General features: G+C 45.7%; 1 protein-coding gene across 1 annotated transcript in view; it reads right to left on the bottom strand.

Moving 5' to 3' along the window:
• sorcs3a (sortilin related VPS10 domain containing receptor 3a) overlaps positions 1 to 25294 on the bottom strand; it is a 156315-nt gene that overhangs the window by 5803 nt on the left and 125218 nt on the right. Inside the window, exons 10-25 of the mRNA XM_035535023.2 lie at positions 23687 to 23833; positions 21378 to 21480; positions 20445 to 20521; positions 19924 to 20015; positions 18579 to 18686; positions 18257 to 18374; positions 17625 to 17758; positions 15625 to 15738; positions 15032 to 15203; positions 11480 to 11666; positions 9714 to 9847; positions 7080 to 7203; positions 6445 to 6557; positions 3235 to 3366; positions 2797 to 2896; positions 695 to 800 (exon numbers count right to left, since the gene is read on the bottom strand). Coding sequence (XP_035390916.1) covers positions 695 to 800; positions 2797 to 2896; positions 3235 to 3366; positions 6445 to 6557; positions 7080 to 7203; positions 9714 to 9847; positions 11480 to 11666; positions 15032 to 15203; positions 15625 to 15738; positions 17625 to 17758; positions 18257 to 18374; positions 18579 to 18686; positions 19924 to 20015; positions 20445 to 20521; positions 21378 to 21480; positions 23687 to 23833 — 1961 coding nt within the window. The remainder of the gene's footprint in view (positions 1 to 694; positions 801 to 2796; positions 2897 to 3234; positions 3367 to 6444; positions 6558 to 7079; positions 7204 to 9713; positions 9848 to 11479; positions 11667 to 15031; positions 15204 to 15624; positions 15739 to 17624; positions 17759 to 18256; positions 18375 to 18578; positions 18687 to 19923; positions 20016 to 20444; positions 20522 to 21377; positions 21481 to 23686; positions 23834 to 25294) is intronic.

Here is a 25294-nt window from a genome sequence, read left to right as displayed (position 1 = left end):
TTGTTTTGTCAAGTGTGACATTTCAATAAATATGGTTCGTCTCTAAATTGATAGGAAAAATCCATATCTATTATTGATGATTACTTCGACATTTTTTTTTACTTATTCTGAGCATAAAATAAATTATTCAAAGAGTTGTTGACAGTTTTCCAGCTGAGACATCCCCCCTGAATATTAAACAATTTAATGATATTTTCACCAGTTTATCTGAAATGTTTTTTTTTTCCGTTTATTCCCACAGTCACCCTCATCTACATATATCAGTACTACCATTTTCCTATTGGTCATAACTGTTATTGATATAAATGAAAAAACGCCACTGCATTCTCTTGTAAGCATCCTCTAATTCCGCATTCCCAATCAGAATTCTGTATTTAGCATTCATCACTCGACATCGAACAGAGAGAATATAACACACACTGAACCATAAATGCAATATATGAAAACAGTAGTGCATTAATCCTAATGTTATGTCACAAGATCTTGAACAACGCTGCGCTCCTGAACATATGTTCCTGTAAATGCCTTTAGTCGCATCACAACGAGTGAAACATATTAAGGTGGGGAGGTACAGGGCTGGAGTGTCATTCAAAGAAATGAACATCGTTAAAGAAATCCTGTTCTGAGGCAAGAGTGGATTCACACAGGCACGTGAATGGTGCTGGCGCCTTCAAAGGCGGAAGCGCTGTTTCACCTCTTGAATTTGTAGATGAGGAAGACAGCTAAGCCCAGGAACACCACAGAGAGGAGCATCAGCATGGCCGAACTACTATGTCTGGGGATGGAGTCAACCAGTGGAGCTGAGAGAGAGAGAGACAGAGAGAGAGAGAGAGAGAGAGAGAGAGAGAGAGAGAGAAGAATGAGAGAGGCAGAAAAACATGAACGAGAGAATATGTTCTCAAACACATGCCATTCGGATATGATTTTAAACCTAAACAGGCAAATCTCAGAATATTTGACAAAGGTTTGCGACTGCCCTTCTCTCAGTGGTTCCCCAGTTGTTATGCAAGAAAATAATTGAAGCAAGATGAAGCAAGGAAGTGTCCCATAAAGTGAAGACTTTTTTTAACGCCAGGAAAGCTCCGAATGTAACTATTACACAAGAAAGCCACAAAAGCAGAGTCCAGATCAGCCCAGAAGGGAGTCCTGCCATCAGGAGCAGACAGGGCTCTCTCTCTCATCCACTTCACGAAGTTCCAAAGGGGGTGGCAAGATCCAAGCTGACATGCTCCGCGAGTCTCCACCATCAAGACCAGCCAAGCCTCAGCCATCAAGACTGGGTTTTTCCACCACCTTTCTGAAAGGCAGCCCCCATAACGCAGATGACCTTTTGTTCAACAGCCTGAGGGCTTTTTGGACCTTTCAAGGCTAGAAAATATGGTGGGGGGGTGGGGGTTTTGGGAGGGGGGCTGTTCCAGGAACTAAGGCCACTCAGATGGCCAGTGCAGTGCGGTAAATTCGGGACATGGCATGTCCTCTGAACCACATGCTGCAGTTCATCAAAACCGGGTGGTTGCTGATGGCTCTGCCTTCACAAGGCTTCACAAAGCCCAACCAAATGGCACTGTTCTTTTTTTTTTTTTAATGGGGCCGGACAAAGGCGCGGTGAGTGACGTTTGTTCACTTGATGGCCTTTGTCTGGAGCAGGTTCACTTCAAAGCCCACTCCTCCAGCTGGAAGTCCGGCTCATGTTCCAGCCTCCTTTTTACCCGGGAGTCAAACATGACAATGAAGTGACCAACCAGTTAGCTGATACCAGCGAACTGTTTCAATTAACCACCAGTGATTACAAAACCCCAGACTGGATTTGGATTTGAGGTCCAGATTTACGATAAATGGTCTCTGGTCTAGAGTTAGACAAGGGACAACACTAAAGAAGAAGAAAGAGGGGAAACAGTATTGCTTGTTAAAAATAGGTAAATGAATACATTTTAAAACTACACATTTTCTGTCAAGTTTTGATTGTCAAGTTTTGATTTCATGGCTGCAATTAAAAACACAAATAAAATCACATTTAAAATCAACTGTAGTGTTGAGTAATGAAAGTCCAACTTTATAGCAGTTCTCAGTGATGACAATTCACACTAGCCTTGGGGAAAAAAACAATTAACATATTTACACCCAGTCAAAATTCTGTATGGTTCAATAAAACAAATATCTGAAAGATGGCAAACAGGAAAATGTCTTTTTGTAATACGAGCCCAACCCCTCCCCCCCCCAAACAATTCTGAAATGATAACAGCCCACTGGGCTTTGATGATGGCATAACTGTTATGTAACACTGCCCGAGTGTCGCAGGGCAAGGGGCAGGACGCACAGACTCCAGTGACGTAGACATTTGTTTATTAACACAAAATGAAAAACTATGGCACTCACACATAACATAAACGGTGATCTTGGATAACATATAATCCAAGAAGTGAACATACGGTTATCATAGGCAATGTGAACAAACACGTAAACGATAAGAACGACTACAATAACCGACAACCTGCACACTTCGACCGGGTTTTAAATACACAAACAAAACACTAACCCGGTGCAGGTGTGTGCAGGCGTGGTTACCAATACACAAACAAGACCCTCCTACTGCACGTGGCGGTCCAACCCATGTGACTCGCGGGAGGTAAGCGTTCCGTGACATGTTATTGTTATCATTCATAAACAATGAAATTTGGAAGACAATCAACTTAGGTAAATAGGTGGATATACCATCAATAGCACAACACAGACATTTAAGCTATGCTGAAGTATTTTAAAAAAGTATATAAAAAGATGTTAGAAAACTAAAGTTACCTAAAGTTAATTGTGTAATGTAAACAATGACTCTGGATCCAGGCTTCAGCTCAAACTCCACCAGGTTCTGGTTCAGTGCAATGATGAGGACCTCCGAGATCTGTGCCGGCAGACACAGCATGACCTTTATGAACCTGCAAGTCCACTGAGGAATCACCCTTCAAACTTGAAACACACACTTCAAATCCGTCTGTTTATGCTTCATTAGCCGATGCAAGAACATCTGGATGGAAGACTGGATTGAGCCATTATGCTGTAATAACAAAATTAATAATAACTCTGCACAGTGCGATTATGTATTATAGGTTAAAGATCAGCTCTTGCAATAATCAGTGACCAGGTTACTACTATTCCACTCCGTATCACCACTAAAGTGATCCCAAATAAACTGAAATGACCAACTACCCTGATAATATAATACACAATTGTTCATTTGACCTGCTCCAGGTCCTCCTCACTCCTTTTCCTGCCCTCTGATTGGTTCTTGCTGGGAAGCAGGAAGAGCTCGGCGGCTGTAGGAATTCCGGGAAACACGGCAACCAGCAACTGCTCGGTGGGAACATCGGCGATCTGTGAGGAGGGAAAGGATGAAGCATGAGGGTGAGATGCAGCGATCACACTGGTAGATGTTTAAGATAAGGCACACTTTAAAAGAGAGCATCTGCTAGTCAGAGCTTTGCTTCATAGGCCGGTTTCAGGCAAGCCCATGCAGTGGTCATTCTTGCAGGCTCTGGGTGTCAGTGTGTGTGGAGCTGTGCACGCTGGTTCAGTACAGCACAGGGCCACCAGCTCACTCAATAAAGTAAGGCTAGAAATTCCTTTCGGGGATCCTGTGTGCTACTGGCATGGTGAGTCAGAACAAAACTGGCATGGTGAGTCAGTCAGCAACTGGCACGGTGAGTCAGAGCGCAACTGTCATGGTGAGTCCGGGTGATTCAATTGAAAGGAGGGGTGAAAGGAGATGGGACAGTCTGGGCAGCAACATGCACAGAAGCCAAAGCTCAATTGGCCATGTTCGTCCATGCTTTGCCTGCAGGAGAGGAGAGCATTTGGGGCGGCACTGAATGGCTAAAGGCCAATTAATGAACGATGCCGTCTTTAGGAGGTTTGGACTGCACGGTCAGAAGCCATTTAACTGCACATCAAGGGCTAAACGCCTGCACAATAAGACACTCTAAAATCCAGAGGGCCAGTTAATGGCAAGTCCACTTGCAAGAAGGCTCGGTGCATTGCAATGAGTCCTTCTCCACTGGGCACAGCCTCAATTTCTAGAGAGGAGTATAACCTGGATAGGTAGGGGCACTGCGATAAGATCGGAACTACCATTTCGGAATAAAGCATACAAGTCAGTCATCACTTTCCAGCGAATGACAAGTCATGACAGGGTAGCATTATTTCTTCACGCAACTAATCAGACTCACTCTCTTATTTCAAATCCCACTAAAACTAAACATCAACATGGCAGTCAAAGAGGTGGGAAATGCGATGACTACGAGAATAAAACCTCCTGAATGTATCATCAGGGTGGCCATTCGTACAGCACTTGAATAGATAACGCCTACGTTGAAAACAGAATCCTCACAGAAGACTTGACCATTAACATGCTGGCAGTTAATCATAAAACATCAACCAAAGAGCACAGCAACGGTGGGGGGAAGAGCCACTGCAACTTCAGAAACCCACGTCAGTTTTGGGGTAGGCACGACCACGCTCGGCTTCTAGCAGGAGTGGTACGAGAGCCCCTCTGCAGCGAGGTGAAATGTGAAAGCAATTACATTGTGCACAGCGGTGTCGGCGTCAGAGTGCTGTCTCGGGCTCTGGAAGATCGCAGTCACCTCCGTAGTAACATGCAGAGCTCTCCCATTATCTGGGAGGCTGGGGGAGGGGGGGAGTAAGAAAAAAAAAGGGCAGCAGGGGAACAGACCAGTAGGAGAGACGAATGAATCCAGGCGATGTGAGTCCCACTGCCCAAAAGCTGCATCGGTGACGGTCGCAGCTGGTGACCGTGATCTCAACCTCCATTACCAGAGCCCTCTATTCACTCCTACGAGGCCCCACTCGCCACGGGGTTACGGGACCGAGAGTCGGATGTCTCGTTCCACCTGTGGTACCGCTGTCCTGATCGTGGCTGATCATCTCGGATCAGTTGCTTGCCCCGCCTTGCCCTGGTGAATGCTACTACACAGCCGGCAAAGGGCTGATCCCAGACAAACTTAATCCATGCGGGCTCAGCGGTGTCTCCCGCTGTTTTGAACAGCCGGAGCTAAAGAGGCGCTGGCTTTGATTATGTGCAGACACCCTTCTGTTTCTCTTCAAGATATCCTGTGCTGTTTACCAGAGTCACTGTGATAGGGAAGGAGAGGATGTGAAAACCGGCCTTTGTCTTTGAAAGAGAAGATAAAGCCACCTTGCTTTGAACTTGCTGTGGAATAATAATCGCTTCACAGGACACATGGGTAAATCCTGTCTTAGGAGGCATGCCCTGGGGATCACGAGGATGAGCAGGGCTAGGGAAATATGAATGTGTGTGTGTGTGTGTATGTTTGTGTGGAGCTCTATATCCTGACCTAGTTCACAGACATCAGACATACATTCCCACACTTGTGGGCGCGAGGCAAGGTAGTCACGTCTCTGTATCTCCTGACTCCTACACAGACTTGAACACACTATGACACATTCCTGAGTACATCTTTTCTCTGGTGTTTCCAATGCCTGCTATTCACCTCGCCGCATATTCAAATTCCACAGGCACTTGTGCGTGTTTGTGTGTGTGTGTGTGTGTGTGTGTGTGTGTGTGTGTGTGTGTGTGTGTGTGTGTGCGCATACATGTGCGTTCGCAATTTAAATGAAAATATACGCATGGTTTGGTTGCGTTACGACGAGCATCTGCAGAATTCATATCTTTCCTTATGACTTCGCGCTCACAGAATCCAATAACATCTCTCACACATCTCTAATTGGCATGAATGTTTTGGTAGGAATCACCCCAGCATGTGTGTGTGTGTGTGTGTGTGTGTGTGTGTGTGTGTGTGTGTGTGTATGGCCCGAGGCAGAAGAGGGAGACAAAGAGCCCTAGGTAGCACAGATACACGCACACGTGGGTTTGGTACTGCATGACTGGCTGGTCGGTGGCACACCTCTCCCGGGGGTGAGCTGTGATGAGCCCTCTCCCGCACGGGGCTCTGGCTCTTCACGCGAGTAGAGTGGCTCGCCCAGCGGCGAAGGCCACAGAGCTCTAGGCAGAGGGGCAAGAGTGCCCTATGACGTCCGCTTTGACCGCGGGAGGGTGAGCCAGGTTTACTCCGTGCGAGTGCTCTTTTCATCATCAAGGCAGGACACATTAGTAATCGCTGGCCTATCTCCGCACTCCTCTGCCCGCCTGCGCCGATAAATTAGCTCATGCCCAATTTGGGGGCAAAGAGAGAGAAGAAGAGACGGAGAGACAGTAGAAGCACAGAGGGGAGAGAGAGAGTGATAAAGAGAGAGAGAAAGCGGGGGTGGGTGGCAGAAAGTCTACAAACCAGAATCGGTGAGATTCAAAATAAATACATAAACTAAAATAAAATCGAAAAAAAAAACAGGAGGAGAGTGAGCAAATGGCACGGGTGGAGCATGCAAATGAGAGCTGAAAAAAAGATCCCCACTCACTTGAAGCAGAGCCTTCTTAATTACCCTGCCCACATCCTGCCTCCACTCTGGGATGTCAGGGTTAGCCTCGTCCAGGTTCGGAGAGAAAGATAAAAGCAGTGATTTGAAGAATTCTGTCACCCAGAGAGAAAGCGGGAGGGAAAAGGATTTAATTCGCCATTGAGCTTCTTCTCTTGAATGATCATTCTCTCTCTCTTTCTCTCTCTCTCTCTTCTCTCTCTCTCTCTCTCTCTCTCTCTCTCTCTCTCTCTCTCTCTCTCTCTCTCTCGTTAGACAGAATATGGCCAGGCTTGTTAAAAACATCATTACTGACAGCCATGGAAAGGTTAGAATTTATTACAGATAGGATTACAGTGTTTAGGAGTTGCTGCATAATAGGTGATTTCGTGCAACTAGCTCCCATAACGAAACACCATAATCACTGTATGTGAAATATTCTGCAACGAGCAGGGTGATGCCACGCAGGAACAATTATTATGGATTTATGCCACACAAAATCTCAAACATTACAAAATGTGTTTTACAGAACCAAAATTTAGCATGTAATGAATGCCAGTGTATGTTACCACGATTGAGCGGTTGATGGTTTATTTGTTAAAATGGCACAAAATGCTGGAAAGCAACTCATGGGTCACCTTGCACGGCGATGGTCTTGGTGTCTTGGAGGATGGAGTTGGCAGATGAGACCTGCACTGTGACCGTGTTCATCCCCTCGGCTGAAAACACATGTGGGATGCTGCCCTCCAGGGTTATCACCGGCTAGATAAGAACAAACAAACAAAAACAAAAAAAACCCAAATGTAATATACAAACAAACTGCACCCGTATGGGATCATAGTGAGTTTCAAAAGGTTTCATAGCGAGTTTCAAAAGGTTTCCATTGTGTATCCTGGAACATCTGTGTTACTAACTGCTGCCTTGACGCTCTTGTTTTACATAACAACCCATGTGTGTGAACTTATTCATCAAAGGATCTGTTGTTTTTTCCTTTTTTCTTCCCCCTTTGCATGCTTTAAGGTGGGATGCAGAAGAATGGCTCAATGTGCCACCTAATAAATGTCTTTTTTATTGCCTGTGACCATGACACACAGTCATACAGACATACAGTCGGTGGGCGTGAATGATGAAGGCACCTAACGACGTATTAAGGCCGCCCATTTACACCAAAGGCGAGCTCTTTGAGAGCCGTTGCTCTGAACTGTGTGCTAGGAGATACCAGGCCATTCCTCATGAAAGCAGCCAGAGCTATGAAGGGAGAAAAATGTGGAAATCTACTTCACACTCCTGTGAAAGGTGTGATGATGCTCGGGTCTGGTGACTGAGGAGACTGCAGGAGGCCATAGTTTAGTGACTGCCTTGGTAACTGTCAGTTGATACCTGCCGGTAAGTTTCCACCCGGGACCGGCGCTGCTCTTTGCCGGTGTAGTTTATCTGCGTTTGCTATGTGCTGTCACGATGTTTCGACACTTCAGCACTCTTCCCCCTTGACAAAAATCCTTTTGCAGTTGTAACCAGGGCTCCTTCCTCTTTGAACCGCTATTAGCCGCGCTGCGAAAGCTTTAAACATGTGAAGCTTCCTCTAGTGCTGTTTACAACGTCTGGGGCCTCTGACTGTGAGAGAGCGGTCAGGGAAAGTGCCCCATGGGTGGTGACACTCATGCTAGGGTCCAGGCTGCGCGAGCAAGGACCAAATCCACATTTGGGTGTGTCTGTTGGTCAAACGCTGAACTCGAAACCTGACCTCTTGTACGTTGTTGCCAAAATTGCTGTGGTGGAATTGGTTTAATAATGCACAAAGCTGTATAAGCACAACAAAAGGCATGTGTGCCTTTTCCTTCATCAAACAGAACCTACAGCATGATAAAATGACAACACTGAATTGTTTATGTACAGCAAAGTCCTGCCCGTCTGCACAGTCATTTAAAGGGGGGAAAAAATCTATTTTTTCCCTTTCATTTAGTGTGTTATATAACTTTTCTGCATGTAAACAGTCTGCAAAGTTACAAAGCTCAGTGTAGTTGCCAGAGTAAGTATTCCCCCAAAGTAACTACTTTTCTCAGCTGCCTGCAATGCCTCACTGAAATTTGAGCCATTTCCTTTGTCACAAGATGATGTAATCACATAATACTTTCCATATCTCCTGCCTACTGCAAGCTTGGCACGCCCTCACACAACACATAGCAAGTACTGGAGGCCAGAAGGAGTTTGATCAGTTTTGTAGCCAAGTTGAGAAGATGTTGCGTTTTGTGTTGTGAGGGGAACTCTCCTTCGCATGCTCTGCCAAAGATAGAACCACAAAGAAGACAGTAATTTAAATTATTCTATTAATTTTTCACCACTGTTCTCCCGACTTAGCTGTAGACTTCTCGGCTAAAGAGGCTAACTTGACTAATCTCAGTGTGTTAGACTAATCTCAGTCTGTTACAATGGTTTTGCTAATCAGCTGCAAGCCCACTTTTACCAAAATTGTGTGGAAATATGGCAATGTTGTTTTTTTATATATATATTACTAAGTATCGAAGAGTCCAAGTGTGTATGTGAATTTATGATTACAAACTGTAATGTCACGGTCACAATCCATAGTTGCGGGACCACGAACAGCTGGGAAACCACCAGACACTGTAATGATTTCTAAGGCAAAGTACAGCTTGAAAATAAATTGTGCCCCAAAAAACAACATTTACATTTACCCAAAGCTAATTACAATTATGTCTGAATGCAAGGGCTATGCTCAGGGGCCCAGAAGTGGCAATTTGACAGGGGTGGGGCTTGAAACAGCTACCTTCTTATTATTAGTCAAATAACTTAACCACTGAGCTACCACAGCCAAAACAAGACAAAATAGTTTACCTTTCAGTCTAAACCTTCTTCATTTATTAACTGAATGATAATTTATTGTCATTGAAAAAACTAACAAAGCGCAGCCTGCTAGACAGTGACAGAACATGTACGGGCAGAACTGCTCTAGTGGTTGACCAATCAGAAAAGAGTGGGTGAGTTTTTCAGATAGAGAATGAGATGTGGCCCAAAAATAGAATAAAAATGAACACTGAAACTGAGCATAATAGGTCCCCTTTGAGCAAGGCTTCTGAAAATCTTTTTGAACATCTCTTTAAGCCCATTTACCACCGGAAGGCTGGATAGTAAAAGACAAAGAGTGACATAGAAGAATGTTGACTGCCATCCTTAACTCATACTAGAGGCCTCTGACGTAGCAAGACCAACAAAGCGAGGCAGCAAATTGCTGATTAGGAGAGAGCTCTTCATACCTCAGTGCTGTTGCCCAGCCACCAGAAGTAGGTGAGAGTTCTACAGTGAGAGGGCCAGACCACAGCTGTCAAATTCACCTCCTTGTTCTTAATGACCACAAATGGGGCCAGCAACTGAACGTGTTCCACTGGACCTGGAACATACACATGCACACATGCATGCACATAAGTAGATGTATGTGCTGTACAGCAGAACATACACAAGAAGCTGAAGCCTTTCTTTCTCTCTCTCTCTCTCTCTCTCTCTCTCTCTCTCTCTCTCTCTCTCTCTCTCTCTCTCTCTCACACACACACACACACACAAACACACACACACACACACACACACACACTTCATACAGGGAACAAGCCTTCATATCAATAAAAACATTTGGTTTCTTTTAGACTGTACAGATATTGGGAGTCCAGGTCAAATCCTCCTGGCTTAGCTCAGCTCAACCCCAGCATTTGCTTCCCACCCTGTTGCTGTGCCAAGATGTGACACACTTGAATGTTCAAATCTGCAGCGTATTCAGACTGGCACTGTGCTGGAGGCAGCACAATGAAATCAGCACACATAGGACCACATCGTGTTCTCAGCTTGCAAAAACTCCATTATCTTCAACTCAGAAGTGGTCTCACCCTGGAGACAAACCTATTTGACTTATTTATCTGCATTTACTATATTTAATTTTTATTTTAATTAATTGATTTTGTATTTTATCATTCCTTTTTTAAATCCTTGACAAAGATAACAGGTGTAATTGGCTTTATTATTCTTCTGCGTCTGTGTAAAACACTTTGAACTGTAACTCTACGTGATTAGTGCTCTGCTAATAAACTTGCCTTTAACTACACTCCTGTTTACCAAACCTGATGTTTCACCTGAACACAAGGTCACTCAACTTACATGTGTCAAGCACAGGGACCAAATCCACTTTAAACTTTACAACTGCTCCACAGTAAGACGGTATCATACGTGCTGTAGTCTTAACTCTCTGAGGTCAAAGTCATTCTTGCTTGACTTTGGTTGTGGCAAAATGAGAGAGACTACAGACTTTTTTTTTTTTACAGTGACTCCTTTCCTAGCGAGAAGGAAACGTCTGCATGCTTGCATCACAATAAAAGGAACATTTCGACATGAGGATCTTACCATGCATGAGAAGTCATTTGTTCTACCAAGCTTTCACTTAAAAGACTAAAAGAGCAAATTAAAGCTTGCTTCTGTGAACTGAGATAAAAGTTAAGGATTTGGCCCAGCCGCGGCAGGATTCGTCTGAAGTAGCATTTCTGGTGGTTCACCAGAACAGCCAGTTAGGCCGGCTCGCCTTCTGCTTTCACTCAGGGACCTGCGTTCTAAATGCAGACTCGAGCCTCCCTTCTGTAATCTACCTACGGTCACAGATGACAGGAGCAACATTTCGAAAGCATAAACAGTCCCCGAGGGTGCGACGAGGAAAAGTAAAAGAGTCATCCTCCCAGTCACCGAGGGAGAGTTTTGGTGCTGCGAGCGCAGGAGCGCTCTGACACGCTTAAAAGCGCCAGGATTGTTTTTATTGACAATGGCATGCGCATTGCACATTGAATAAGACTAAACAGGAACAGGAAAGTAAACAGGGACAGTGCAGAATTATATAATCAACTTTTATTTATTTATGTATGAGATGTTTGCGTTGCCATCCTATTACTTTTCATTTTCTTTATCCTTGTGTGTGTGTATGTGTGTGTGTGTGTGTGTGTGTGTGTGTGTGTGTGTGTGTGTGCGTGCGCAAGTGTGCAACACCTACAGGTGACATGCAGGTACAGCGAGGTGCTGTCGTAGCCCAGGCTGTTCTCGGCGAGGGCAGAGACGCGGAAGATTCCAGCGCTGCGGTACACATGCTTGATGCCGTCTTCTGTCCAGCTGAGGTTGGAGTAAGACACCGCCGTGCCGTCACCGAAGTCCAGCTGAATGTTGGTCCTCAACGAGTCGCCCTGCAGAGGGCACATGCGCCAGGCTAAGCACCGACCCCACACAGTAGAAAGTGACCCAGGCCTCACACGTGCGGGAAGGCTTACCACCGGGCTTAAGCCAGTATGAGCTTCATACCCTGGTCCAGATGACAGAGCACTGGCTAACTGGCCAGTTGTCACGTGAGGGTCACGCACATCAGACTGGGGGGAAATGGCAAAATGGAGGGGTCATTTCAGGGGTCCAACCACTGGGATTGGCTGGCGTAAGTGGACCGAGGAACACTGAACAGCACCTAGTAAAAAAACTCTTTCAGTAGGCCAAACCTAAAAAATCTGTTTCGGCGGGCCAAACCTAACTTCTTTTAAGCCATTTTGTATGTGTTTTTCCCTCAAGCCATTTTTTTACCCACACTTCTTTCACAGCTCCAGCAAAACTACACCAACATTGGGTGAGCTGAGCTGCAAAAGTGGGGCTTGGTGTACGGGTCAGTGGTGTACTCCTGTCCTCTAATGCAACGTGACAGTGGAGAAGTCAGCAAGCTGACTGCTCCCGCTCACACCACGGCACGCTGTTGGGCTCATCTTCTCAGACCGCTGTCAGAGTGACATGGCAGTACACCACAGGACTGCTCGAGAGGACAATTAACACGTCTCGCGGCTGCAGATGTGAGACTCACCGAGGCTCTCACTGAGTGTCCTGGAGTACGCATTTACGCACGCAGACATTGCATTACACATCACACACATACACACACGAGTGTGCATAACACATATGCATGCACACACACACACACACACACACACACACACACACACACACACACACACACACACACATGCACGCATACACACACACACACACATGCACACCTACACACACTTACCTATTAGCCACATACCTAGACCTACAAGCTAAAAAACCTCATTTGTATTGTAATATTCTGCTTGCAATTGTGTGCAAGTGTGTGTGTGTGTGCTTGTGTTGTGAAAGAGATAGAGAAGGATCATCACCTGCTACTATCTCTGCAAGCCCATGTCTGTTTTACCCACAGTCCTCTAGGTGTTACATCTAGCACCATGTGCGTCCTATGCTGTGTTGACGACTGCAGCTGCCACCCATTCCAAATGTGTGTGTGTGCGTTTGACTATGCGTGGGCGTGTACATGTATGTTTACACGCGATACTCCCAAATCCGCGCTTATCCTTCCCAGAAATCCCTTGCTCTGTCTCCCTCTCCTTGCCGCACTGGGATATTAATTTGTGACAGCACGGTTGGGGGGGGAGGTAAGAAGAGATGTGCGGTTATGTTGAGTTAGGCAAGCCCTTTACACGCCTGCCGCTTCCAGGAGCCTCCGGGTCTTCCTGGACATTTCACGCCACCCTGCCTGGGAAAATCTCAACCACCCCAACAAATAAGCCCACGGGGTAACTGCATGCACTAGCTGGCAGCGTGCTGGGCGAGCAAAACGAGGGGCATTGGCAGGGCCTTGTCCGTGCGTGTGTGTGCGCGTGTGCATGTGCGTGTGTGTGCATGTGCATGCGCGTGTGTGTGCGTGTGCATGTGTGCGTGTGTGTCAGAGAGAAAGAGAGGTAGACAGAGGGAGAGAGAGAGAGAGAGAGAGAGAGAGAGAAAAGGAAGCTACTGAATAACAGTCAGGAGTCAGTATAAAGTCAGTCTCAGGCTATTCCCTGACACCAGTCCAGATATCACTGTCTCACCAGTTTGGTTGCCTGACTGCCTTTGTCATGGATTTTTCTCCCAGGACAACCCACAACCTCTAAAACTGCACGTCCTGCTTTCTTAAAGCCCTGACTGCACTCCCACAAGTCATCTGTTGGCCACATTAAACATTTAGGGCCCTTCACATTGCCCAAAATCTCCCGATCACTGGGCTTCATGAATATAAATTAATGTCAAATTTATCGGGAGGATTTCCAGAGTCCTCGCAGAAAATTCCTAGTGCTGACTCTCTCCTTCTCTCTCTCCCTCTCTCACTCTCTCTCTGTCTCTCCCCCCTCATCTATCTCTCTTAATGAAGGGAATAAGCCCTCATTTCCTCATTTCATCACAGCTGTAATGTGGCAACTGTGGCACAGCAAAACCCCCCTGGATGAACGCACTCACCTGCCGCAGGACTGTATATACTTAAGTGTGTGTGTGTGTGTGTGTGTGTGTGTGTGTGTATCAGTGGGAAGCCTTCAGTCTGCGGGAGGCTTGGCTGCCTCCCTGCTGCTCAACACCCGCCGGGCACAAAAACACGGCCGGGCCCAGACAGGAAGCTGCATCTAGAAAGTTCCCCAGCCTGGGTGGAGCTGCGTCCTAGTGTAGACAACGCTGCCTGAGGGCGAGCGCTACGCCTTGTGAGCGAAAATGTAATTAAGATGATCTATTCTCCAGCGCCAGCCTGAGCTGCTGTTTGTTTTCGTTTAACAGTAGGAGCTACCATCGTCGGTTCTTGGCGAGCAGGTGTGCTAGAGGCACTGCAGGATGATAAATGTTTACTTAGTCGAGGGTCAGTGCTGATGAAGCTCTGTTTTGGAGCAGAGAGGAAAACTCCTCCCAAATGGTCCCTTGCCAGATTTGCGATCTAAACAGTAAACACTGTGGTCATTGTTTTTCATGTTCTTGTTCTTGTTTTGTTTTAACATTTGATGCATTTAAAGGGAGTATACTTCAAAGCCTGAATTCTTGAAGACTGGACAGGGACTAAAAATCACTACCCAACCCTCAACCTTTGCGGGCTACCTTTAATACTAATAATAACAATAAGCCTAAGTTTTGTTTAATTTGAATAAAGCAGAGAGAAAAAAAATACAGATTATAAGGGCAGCAAACTGAGAAGATGATCTGTATTTAATATATACAAGTTTAGTTGCAGTGTGATCAGTTTACACTGATGTTGATGAGTTCAAGTGGGTAAGTCTCAAGTCTAAAATAATAAAATAAAAAAAAATTAAAAATAAAATGTTAAGTTTTCTGTGTCCAGAATGGAAAGCGGAAGAGAGTGTCATGGTGTGCAGAGCTGAAGGGTGACGTATGTCAGTAAGCAGGAGGGAGCAAGACCATTCTGTGCTTCCCATGTGATCATAAGAAGTTTGAACTGAATACATGTAGTTATAGAAAGCCAGAGTATCTGCATGAGAACAGGAGTAATGTGTGTAGCTCCCTTTGTATGGGTGATTTGTTGACTTCACAAATGTGGTCCGCACTGCAAATTATTGAGGGATTTCAACTCCCTGGTCCTAGTTTCTGCTTGGCATCGCCTACCATCCTTGCTGGGGTTTCATGCAGCTGTCCTGTGGTGCTACATAACCATGCCTACAGTAGCCCCGCCCCCTGGTAGACATCCCATGTCTACTGTTGCCCCTCCCCTTGGCAGACATACCTCTTCCAGCTGCACCACGAAGGTGACGTTGCTGCCCAGGTTGGCCGTGAGTTTGCCCTCACGTGTCCCCAGCTGCAGCCCCCGCGGCGGGCGCTCGGGGCAGACCTGCTTGCGGGCCAAGTACATCTCCTTCACCCCTTTGGTGCAGTTGTTTGCCACCACTTTCCGGTAGCTGCCAAGCAACGAGATTGCCGTCGCACGTTATCGCCTGCAGCAATACCCCTCCCCAACTTCAGCATCGCCATCGCAGTCACCACTGAAGTGGTGTGGAGGTCGAGCTGAATGATCATGTTCCCGCGAAGTGTAAAAGCATTTCCATACTCTATTCAGCGGCCACAGTTAAAAGCTCACAAAGAGTCACTGCACTGGATATGTGCCCAACAAAAGATTACTGCTGAAGACTCACTTTACTGCTGAAGACTCACATCACTTCTGTAGCTCTTTCTCATCTAACATAGAACTTCACATTAACACAACATGGAACAGAAACTGTAATGCTTTTCTGTATCTAAATGTATGTGCGTGTGTGTGTGCATGGGCAGTTGTGTGTGTGTGCACGCATGTTTGTGTGCACTTGTGCGTGTAAGGCTCACCCTGTGCTGTTGAGGTAGTTCTGGCCGTGGCTGCAGCTCGCAGACACAGTGGCAGGGTTGAACCAGAACGCAGCAAGGCAGGTTCCAGCGCCGCGCCGCTCGTAGCCGTAGTCGCTGTGATACACACACAAACCCATGCAAGCCATGCCATTGCATACTGCCATTTCTCATAAGCCAATCCATCCATCCCTCCACTGTAAGCTGTACAGGCAATTAACACTTTATCACAACAGTTATTAAATTAAACAACTCAAGTTTTTACACTTCCACTTATAGACAAATACGGGCACTTGGTTTGTATGTCTGGCTACTTCGCACTCTCTTCCCTCTAGGAAGACAATCTGTTCATGCAGCGTTCTATTCCTAGACCAACCCATCAACCTGCTCACCCGTGCTTGCATGTACAGCATCTGTACTTTGTTGGTCTGTACCCACATTGTCGATATACACGTCCCACACCAAGACTTCTTCCTGAATCTCCGTGGTCCTTTGGCAGATTTGCTCTGTTCTCGGACCAGTGCCTCATGCTCATGGCCTAAGCAGAGTTCACACAAGGCCTTCCTCGGGTCATGTCCTTTCCTCTGATATACCCACTTTGGCAGGCCATAAAGGAAGAAAGCAGCTACCTGTTTGGTAGCTAGGAAGGTTTAATAGCAACGGGACCAGCGAGGTTTATACGTGGCCGAAAAACATAGCGTTCACCTGCTCCCCGCACAGTAATATTACAACTCATACAAATGAATAATTTTTTTATACTTAATGCAATGGCAGTGTTCAATGGTACAATGTCCAATGCCACGATTTCCATTAAGCTGATAATGGAAAGAAAATGAAACCATGCTTTTCTCATGGCGGCCTCCATTCAAAACAAAGTGACACGCATATTTATCAGGCTTACAGAATAATCCACATGGGCTCGATATATCGGACCTATTAGTTAACGCGTCCATCGGCATTATTACAGCCAAACGTTTCGCTAATCACCTTTTATCCACTTCAAAGTCAATTAAAAGTTCTGGCCAATTTAATTGGAAATTCCACGAAATTAGTTTGTTTCCTTGCAGTGTGTTTATATCATAAAATGGCAAGGAATGTGCTGATGAGGTGTGTCAATCCTACCGATGAGAGGAAAAAAAGGAAAAATAAATAAAAAACAACACTGGACTAGCGGAGAGGCTAATGGATTCACATTAAAATGCTGTGGTTTGACCTTGTACAGGGAGAATTAACAAAAAAATGTGACAATGCCCTGTGCTCAAAGAAAAAAAAAGAAAAAACAAAGCAAAAATGCTGCAGCTGAATGGAATTTGCATACAAATGAAATCTGTTTGACAGCTCGCTTTTCCTGCGTTTCTACGCCATGGTCGACATGAGGAAACACACGCATCAAAGTCGCAACAACGATTTCCTGCCTGTCCGGCAAAAGGGAATAACACGGAGAGCGACGTGGCAAATGAGCGAGGTGTTGCACTTTTCTCATGTATGGACAAATTAAGTTTGTGCGTAAGGTTTTTAAACGTTATGATGAATGACTTTCTGAACTCGTGGCTACATTCACCACTGGACAACTTTTCCTAAAGGTTAAACAAGCCTTACATGACAAATGCAGCTCTTTTACATAGAATCCATTGCTGAACATGTTCATAAATGCCTATTACTTTATTATAAAATAGTAGTCACATTGTAATAACAAAATATTACTGATTTTATTTGCACTTAATCCTGCAAAAAATACTTTTTAGTAAGTCTCTATCACTTAAAATCCCCAGGGTCTGTAGACACAGTCTACTGTAAGATTCAGCAGTTTATCTATTAAGCTTTTGACAGAAGCTATGTTAAAGTTGAGCTGCTTGGTTTAACACAAACCCCTGTGCAGGGATAAAGTCAATACAAGTCTTTACTTCTCAGACGTCCTCTGTCTGCACAAAAACCACACCGAGGATGAGGCAGTATTCGTGATTCCAGAATGTACCGGCAAAACGCTGTCAGTTCGGACTCACCACTCAAAATCATGGGCCCTGCAGATACACGGCTCAGCTGACAGGATCCTGGAGGACTCCCTTCCCAGCATGCAGTAGTTACCTGGACGCCTTTTCATGTAGATCTGCTTCTGGCCCATGACGCATGGCTCACCCTGAAGGAAAGTGTCAAGAATGAGGCCAAATGAATAATACCAGGCCATTATGGAGGATTATTGTGGCTCCACTGGAAGCTTTTAATTGACTGGCTGGTGCATCAATCACAGAGATTCAAACAGAGTTTTGACAGGCACATTTATCTCCTACAAGATAAAATATAAGATTTTCTCAATTTTAAAAAGCAGATTCATCGTTTGGCGGCCTTCCTGGGTTTGCCAGAGGTCCAAAGGAGGCGTGCACCCATCACAACTACAGCATTCTCCTCTGCAGGAGGTCAGTGATATATAGTGCCATACAGAGAGCCACAGTTTCGAATGCAGAAACATCTGTACTATGGAAATGTGGATAAATGTGGATAAAGGTGGCATTGCCATCATTTCTGTCTGAAACACTTCAGCCGGCTGACGTCCATAGGGACGTCTTAAACTAGGGGGTTCACCTTAAATCTCCTAAAATGTTCTAAAGTGATGTTTCAGATCCAAACCTTCTCTCACCTGATTATGCAGGTGCCATGTTTGGTAGTCTCCTTCAGTGCACTGTTTGGTGAACAAGGATTTGTAGTCAATTTTGATCAGCTGCCACTCTGAGCGGTCACTGAAGTGTCCGAAAAATCTGTTGACGTACAAACATTAGTCAAAGTTGTTTTAATTAACTTTCCCCACTAATGGGGCATTAGGAAACATCTGTCTTATCTGGCTTAACATCTGTCTTATCTTGCTTTGGTTTATCTGGCTTTTCAGCAGAGTTTTAGGAATAGTAGTAAGAATGTGGGAAAGTAATTAGAGAGTAAATGTTTATGGTGTTTTGCTCACTTACGTCAATACTTGGCTCTCCGATCCCGGCTCGACCAGCACGCCGTCCACGTACAGTGGCATGGCCGAGAAGCTGTGGCGAGTCCACTGTCTCCCCTCATCAAAGCTGATCCTGGAACAGCCATCACAAGAGACCGAAATTTTAGGAAGTGGAGGAACCCGGCGCTCCCCCCGTGACTCACAGCGCATACGCTATGAGTGCCAAATCGCACATTAGCTCGTTTAGCTTGGGGAAGTGAATGTCAAAGTGTAGAAAGAATAGTTACCTAAAGGCTTTTCTATAAAGCAAGGGTGGAAGAAAAAAAAATGGGGGAGGAATTTAAACACAAGCAAATTTCAAAGCAGGCAAATTTTAAAAAAGTTCTCATGTAAATGTTTGGAACCAGGAACCAGATCAAAAAGGTGGTACGCCTCGTACGCCAGTGACGACCACAGGGGAGAAGAAGAAAAGCAAGACTTTGTGTGCACATGGGTTGGGGCGAAGGCGGGGGGCACACCACACAAAAAACTTTTTCTGACAGCACATCAGTTCCACCTGAGAGGTCCTAAGAGTGGAGTAGCTTGTGCGACAATGATGAAATGAATTGAAGAGGCACAGCAAAGTTTCCTTGTCAAAACATGTGGGTGACCCTCCCCCTCCCCACCAGCTGAGTATATAAGTGGGAGTCTGAGCACTGACACATAGCCTATCCATTACCAGCGGCACACACGGCTGGTATGGGGTTTGAAAAGCGCGCTGGCGGGCAGGGAGGCGATTGCTTTCGACAGATGTGACCAGGCTCGACTAGCTTGCTTGGCTTGCTTAAGAGAAACAGAAATGAAGATTGCACACCCCACTGATCCTGAAGCTAATGCCGGAAACGCTCTCGGCGATAAGGGAAGAAAAACACACAAGCACACACAAGCATGCGATCACACACACACACACACACACACACACACACACACATAAAGAGACAGGAGGATTACCCAGCACTGAAGCAGAGCTAGGGAGATCTAATTTTAAGAGGGAACCAGTGTGGTAACTCAAGGGGATAAGTGGGAAGTTTTAACATGGAACACTGCCAGTGTTCAGTGTGGAACAGATTCAGATCCTGTTTTTGGAAAGCCCTGTGCTGTTCTTCTTTTCCCTGCAATCTCTTGATTGTTTGCTGATCGACAGGCAGAGATTATCGGAAGAGGCGTACGTTCATGTGTCACATTTCAGCATGTATGATATAAACGTTAACGCTTCGTGCAAATGTAAGAAAGCGCTATAAAGAAATGAGATTTGCGGCCAGGGAAAATGCAGACGGCGGTCTGGGTCCAGTCCGGGTCTGATCCGGGTCAAGTTGCTAGCTGGCACGTACCAGAGGTGCCTGACGGGGGCGGCGGGCTGCGCGACAGCCAGCAAAGCTCCTCCTTCATCCAGGAACCAGACGTTGTGCTCCTCTTCAAAGATCTGCAGCGAGAGTCAGAGTCTCACGACGACTGAACGTCCCCCGCCTGGCCCCCTGCCTGAGCAATGGGTGCCAGAGGGATCGTCCAACGTCGAGCCACAGTGGCGAGAGCCGTGCCCCCACTGACCCCGCTCCGGCAGTCCCCTGGAACCTCTATTTCTTTCCGGCTGGTTCACAGACGAGTGAAGCAGATTGTGTTAGAGCGGCAGACGCATGAAACCCTACAGATCACTGGAGGACTCCTGGCAGCAATTCAATATTATTGTTCTACATGAACACGCTGAACTAAACTCAGTCGCAGCTTGGCCTCATATAAACTGCGTAAATCTCCCATATACCCCTATGACGGCATGCGATGTGACTCTGTTAGTGCGGCTGTCTTGCTCATTTAAGCCAGAAATGTATCAGGTTGCTGGTTCGGGTCAACATACGTGTCTCCAGGTGTTGCCTGCATCCGAGGATACAAACATGCCGACATTATTGTAGGAGAGCTCGGAGCCAATATTTCCTGAGGAACAATGCAAAGACAAGAAAAGGCAACATTCATAACCTCCTCAAAAGAAATGGAATAGCAGACAATAACAACAGCATGATAAATAATGAGCTTGTTGTTGTAAGTACTGGGAAGATTTACAGATTTCTCAAACGCCTTATATCTGAACGTTTGAATGCATGGCCCGGACACAGCAACAAACCGAAAATCTGCCCAGCAAATTGTTATTGAGGTGTGATGGTCAGTTCAGTGAAACTATCAGATCCTGATGCATTTACAGGAACATAGACAGCTGGGATTGGGACTGCTTCCACAGGCATCAGGGATTGGGACTATTTACACACGCACCTGGGACTGAGACTACACTGTGTATCTCCATAGCTTGGTTCACATTTTACATGATGCTTCCTGTCTTACACAGACATACACAGAACACCCACACCTAACATGAATGATAATTTTCACATCCCTAATTGGTTGCATAGATGACTGAACCGTGTGTGTGTGTGTATGTGTGTGTTTGTGTGCATGTTTTTGTGTGTGCGTGTGTGTGTTTGTGTTTGTACAGAGCGGGGGAGAGCAGACAGGACTGCATGCCTTGCCTTTCAGGCGCGCTTTCCCACAGCTTAATGGGATTTCCCTAAGTGATCGATTGTGCTCAAGGCCGCTCATTTCAAATCATCCGCTCATCGCTGGGGCTTAAGAAAACACGCCAGTGTAACAGTGCTATCGACCAACATAAGTGCGGGAAATTCTGCATTTCCATCAGGTATTTCCCTGATTTGTTTTGTGCTCTCTCACTACTTCTTTCTCTCTCTCTCTCTCTCTCTTTCTCTCTCTCACACACGCACAAGCACAACTTTGTTTTTACCTGTGGCGACAATGACTCCAGGCACAGAGCTCTTGGTGGTTATGCTCCCAGACAGGTAGGGGTTTTCTGACATCTGCAGTTGTAGGTGCAGCGAACAAAATGGCTGAACAGAAAAAAAATGACACATACACCATTAGCCACGGTGAAGCTATTACATGGCTGTCCGTCTGATTTTTTTTTGCACCAACGGGACACTGCAGGTGATAAACAAGTGTGATCCCTCAGAAAAAACAAACAAACAAAAAAAACACAACCACATGGAAATATCTGTCTGAAATACAATGACTACTATGATAGTGCCAACTGTATGTACTGGCATAGTTCAGCTTGAGTATTCTGTCTTAAACCAAAAACCATTCAAAAGGTACCATGTACCATTTCGAGATTTTTACATTGTGACAGATATTACAACATGTCTTTATAACATATCTAAATAACTAAATAAATTCAATTTAAGATCATCTTGCTTGGATTATTGCCATCTGCCTTGTTTAAGTATTAGTGACTGTTACTAAGCTTTTTTTGCAGTTAGTTCAGAATGCAACTGCGATTCACTATCTTGTCACTGGCATCAAGAAAACAAATCTTATCATCCAAGTTGTAGCCTCTCTCCACTGGCCTCCTGTCCATTATAGGATCCAATTCTAGATTCTTTGATTTGTTCTTAAAGATCCTAATGAGCAAGCCCCTCCCACTCACTGACATGCTCCTCCCTTACTCAGCAGTGTATTGGGCAGGCTCCGCCCTGTCACTGATATGCTCCTCCCTTACTCAGCAGTCTAATGGTTCACAATGAGTGAATTTTCTTGCTAACTTACTGATCCAAAAATGAAAAAGTGCACATTGAGACATCATGCATCTCTATACTCAACTTCTTTAAGCTCCATCCAGAAATCTGCAGCGCTACTAACTGATCATTCTAGTACAATCCAGTGACAAGAATGTTGCTATTAATGGCGTCCTTTACAAACACCGTTTACAGCATGGGCAGGTCTGCTATACATGCCCCGGTGTGTCTCCCCTGGCCAAAGTGCACTGGTGAATTAATCCCATTTAAAGTGCCTTCCGCAAAGCCTCCTGCTCTTATTGTGAGTGCTAATTGCCTTTTACGCTCATTAGCGACAATGACAGCGGTAGGATTTTGGCATTAGCGCAGAAAAGCTTGCTCTCCCGGGGGCCCTCCTCCGAGACAAAAAAGACAATTATGCCGGCGCGTGCTCTGCGGCCTAGCATCGCCTTTCATCTATCCCGACGGCCGACGTGACATTGATGCAAGGACAGACAGGACGGCAGGACTTAGAAGCAGTAATCAAAAGCGTTATAGACCTCTAATTAGGGTGTCCGATGAACCCATTTGAGTTTGCCAGCGTTCCGGCTCCAGATATTCCCACTCTCTCTCTCAGCATCTCTCAAAGGATTTCTACGGCCCAAAACACCAGTACTGCTAACAGCAAGAAAGACATGTCGCTAATTGGTCTCGGCCGGTTTTCAGCCATTGTTAGCTCTGTTAGTAGTCTCAGGTGAATGATTCCTTCAAAGCAAGGGTGGCCAACTCTGGAAACCAACCACTTTGGTGGCTTACCTCTTCTAAATACTAAATACCTGCTAGGCTTGGTATTTAACTGGTGAGTTTGAGGTGCGTTCAGGTGCATTCAAGCAATGAAATCACCAAACCCTGCAGGACTCTGGCCCTCCAGGACTGGAGCTGGTCACCCATGCTTTAAAACGTGTCAAGTTCTTCCCAAAGCTGCTGCCAAACCGATTGTAAATGCTTTCTGCTGTACCCAGAAAACGTCTTCCTTCCTTTTGAAATGACAAATGTAAAAGGTACCTGAGTTATCTTAACTTGTCTAACACTTTTTTTTCTGATTGTGTGCCATCAAGCATGATGTCTTTCATCAAATCCTTCAGGGACTGAGCATTGTTTTAATTACATTGTATTTTGTCTTAATAAACTACACTTGCAACTTAATGGGGATTTAATGAGGAATAAAACTTTTTGAAAAATATGCTGTCATAATGAGACAGAGATTCTCCTCTCACGTTTTAACTACGAAGCAGTGTCACAGCTGAGTGCAGGCTTTACCATTTACATAAAAATGACAGCTCTCCCCAAAACACTGGGAGCATCCTACACCTCTAGGCTTAGATAATGATTTCCCTCTTTTTTTGTTTTTCTCTTTCAATTGTTAGACAAATTGTCCATTTATTCATTCATTTGCTCATTTCTATTGACTTTCTTTTCATTCTTTCTGTCGTTTGTCGGCTTTCTTGCTTTCACTTTCTTCCTGTTTTCCTTTCTTTCTCACCAGCACACAGTGAATGTCATTCCCCTCCAGGTCCTTAGAGGGCGCCTGCAGCATCCTCCAGTCCCTCCCCTTGTTGTAGGTGATGTACGTCTTCACCTGGTTCTCCACCTTCCGGTTAGCGATCAGCATGCCTTTGATTCCTGCTACCTAGAGGGGGAGAAAAGTGGCTAGCATTAGCCAGGGAGACTGACGCCAGTGCATGCTATGCTCTGCGCTTGCTCTGGTTTCAATCACCAAGCCCCTTCTCTTGTGCCGAGCAAGATTACACCATTACCGGCCCTCATTAATGGGCACCATCGCTGATGTCACTCCCATCTCCCCCAAACACTGCTGCGACGGTGGTGCCACTCCAATTCTCAGCTTTCCGAGCTCCGATCGTCTCGTCACTCCATTCCCCCTTTCAAGCAAGTCCAAAGTTAGCAGCAGGAGCAAGAGGAGGAGCGGGAGGTGAGTGGGGCCCAGGGACCGTTGTCGTTGCCGTGGCACCGCCGACTGCCTGGATAAGTGGCACTAATAGGCGACACTTTTGACAGCACGGCACCAGCAGGTCGGACAGGCATGGGTAACGAGCGCCCCCAACCCACCACCCCTCCCCCCTCCCCACCGGGTGCCCTCGTCAATCACCAAGGTGATTATCCGTCACCCTCCCCACACCCCCACTGCCCTGTTCCCGGGCCCCTCGGGGGAAGCACGGCTCGGCGAGGCATCGCGGGCTGGCAGAGTGGATCCGATGTGATACTGTCGGGAAACGGTGTTACACTGTTAAAAAGCATGCAGCCATCACCGTGGGAACCGCGTCGCATTCAGTAAGACTGTTAGATTAACATGCTCAGCCAGCATGGACACAGCAAGGTTGAGGAAGGGGGTGGGGTGTGCGAAAATAGTCACGCGTCGCTTTCCAACAGGAAAATGGAATTTTCCTGAATGATGACCTCGTCGCAGGCCTCTCCTGCCTGCACAAACACCAGGGGAGGAGGGCTGTCTTCATTCACAACAGAAACTTTTACTTCATTAGAACATCTCACAAAAGGCTGCTGAATTAATGCAAGCACTAAGAGGCAAATGGGAATATATTCTACAATTATCATTTATTTATTATTTACTGTAATTTACACATTTACGTGTTTTTTTGTTTGTTTGTTTTCCTTTTACTGACATGAGGTGATACTTTTTTTCAGCTTTTTTATGTCCTGAGACATAATCATAAGTGCAGATGGAAAACAAGATAATTAATGTTCCTTAAAAACGTCCTTATAAAAATATAATGTTTTGTTTTTTGATTTCAGCTGGATTTCATTTGCATGGTAATCAGTGGTTGGTGATAGGGTACCATCAACAAAGGTAAAGGAGTCTCCTCCCAGAATTGTCCGAACCATCCTCATCTTCAGCAAGTAATTTTGCTGAAACATGCACAAAAAAAAAACCCATGACCAGTTCCTTCTCCCCCAGATCGATAAAAAGATAAATATGACAAATGGCCAGTTGGGGGTCTGCTAATGAAGAGTGCTGCTGCCTATTAGCAGTATGGATGTGCTGCTGGTTCACTCTTGGCAAGGCAAGTCCTCTTTGGGCCACCATTGGAAGAGGCGTCTCAGCCCCCTGCCTCAG

The sequence above is a fragment of the Electrophorus electricus genome, chromosome 18 (assembly GCF_041902795.1).
Source record: "Electrophorus electricus isolate QZ-2024a chromosome 18, ASM4190279v1, whole genome shotgun sequence".
NCBI classification, from domain to species: Eukaryota; Metazoa; Chordata; class Actinopteri; order Gymnotiformes; family Gymnotidae; genus Electrophorus; species Electrophorus electricus.
Note: the sequence above shows the minus strand (reverse complement) of the source record. Positions and strands in the feature narration are given on the sequence as shown.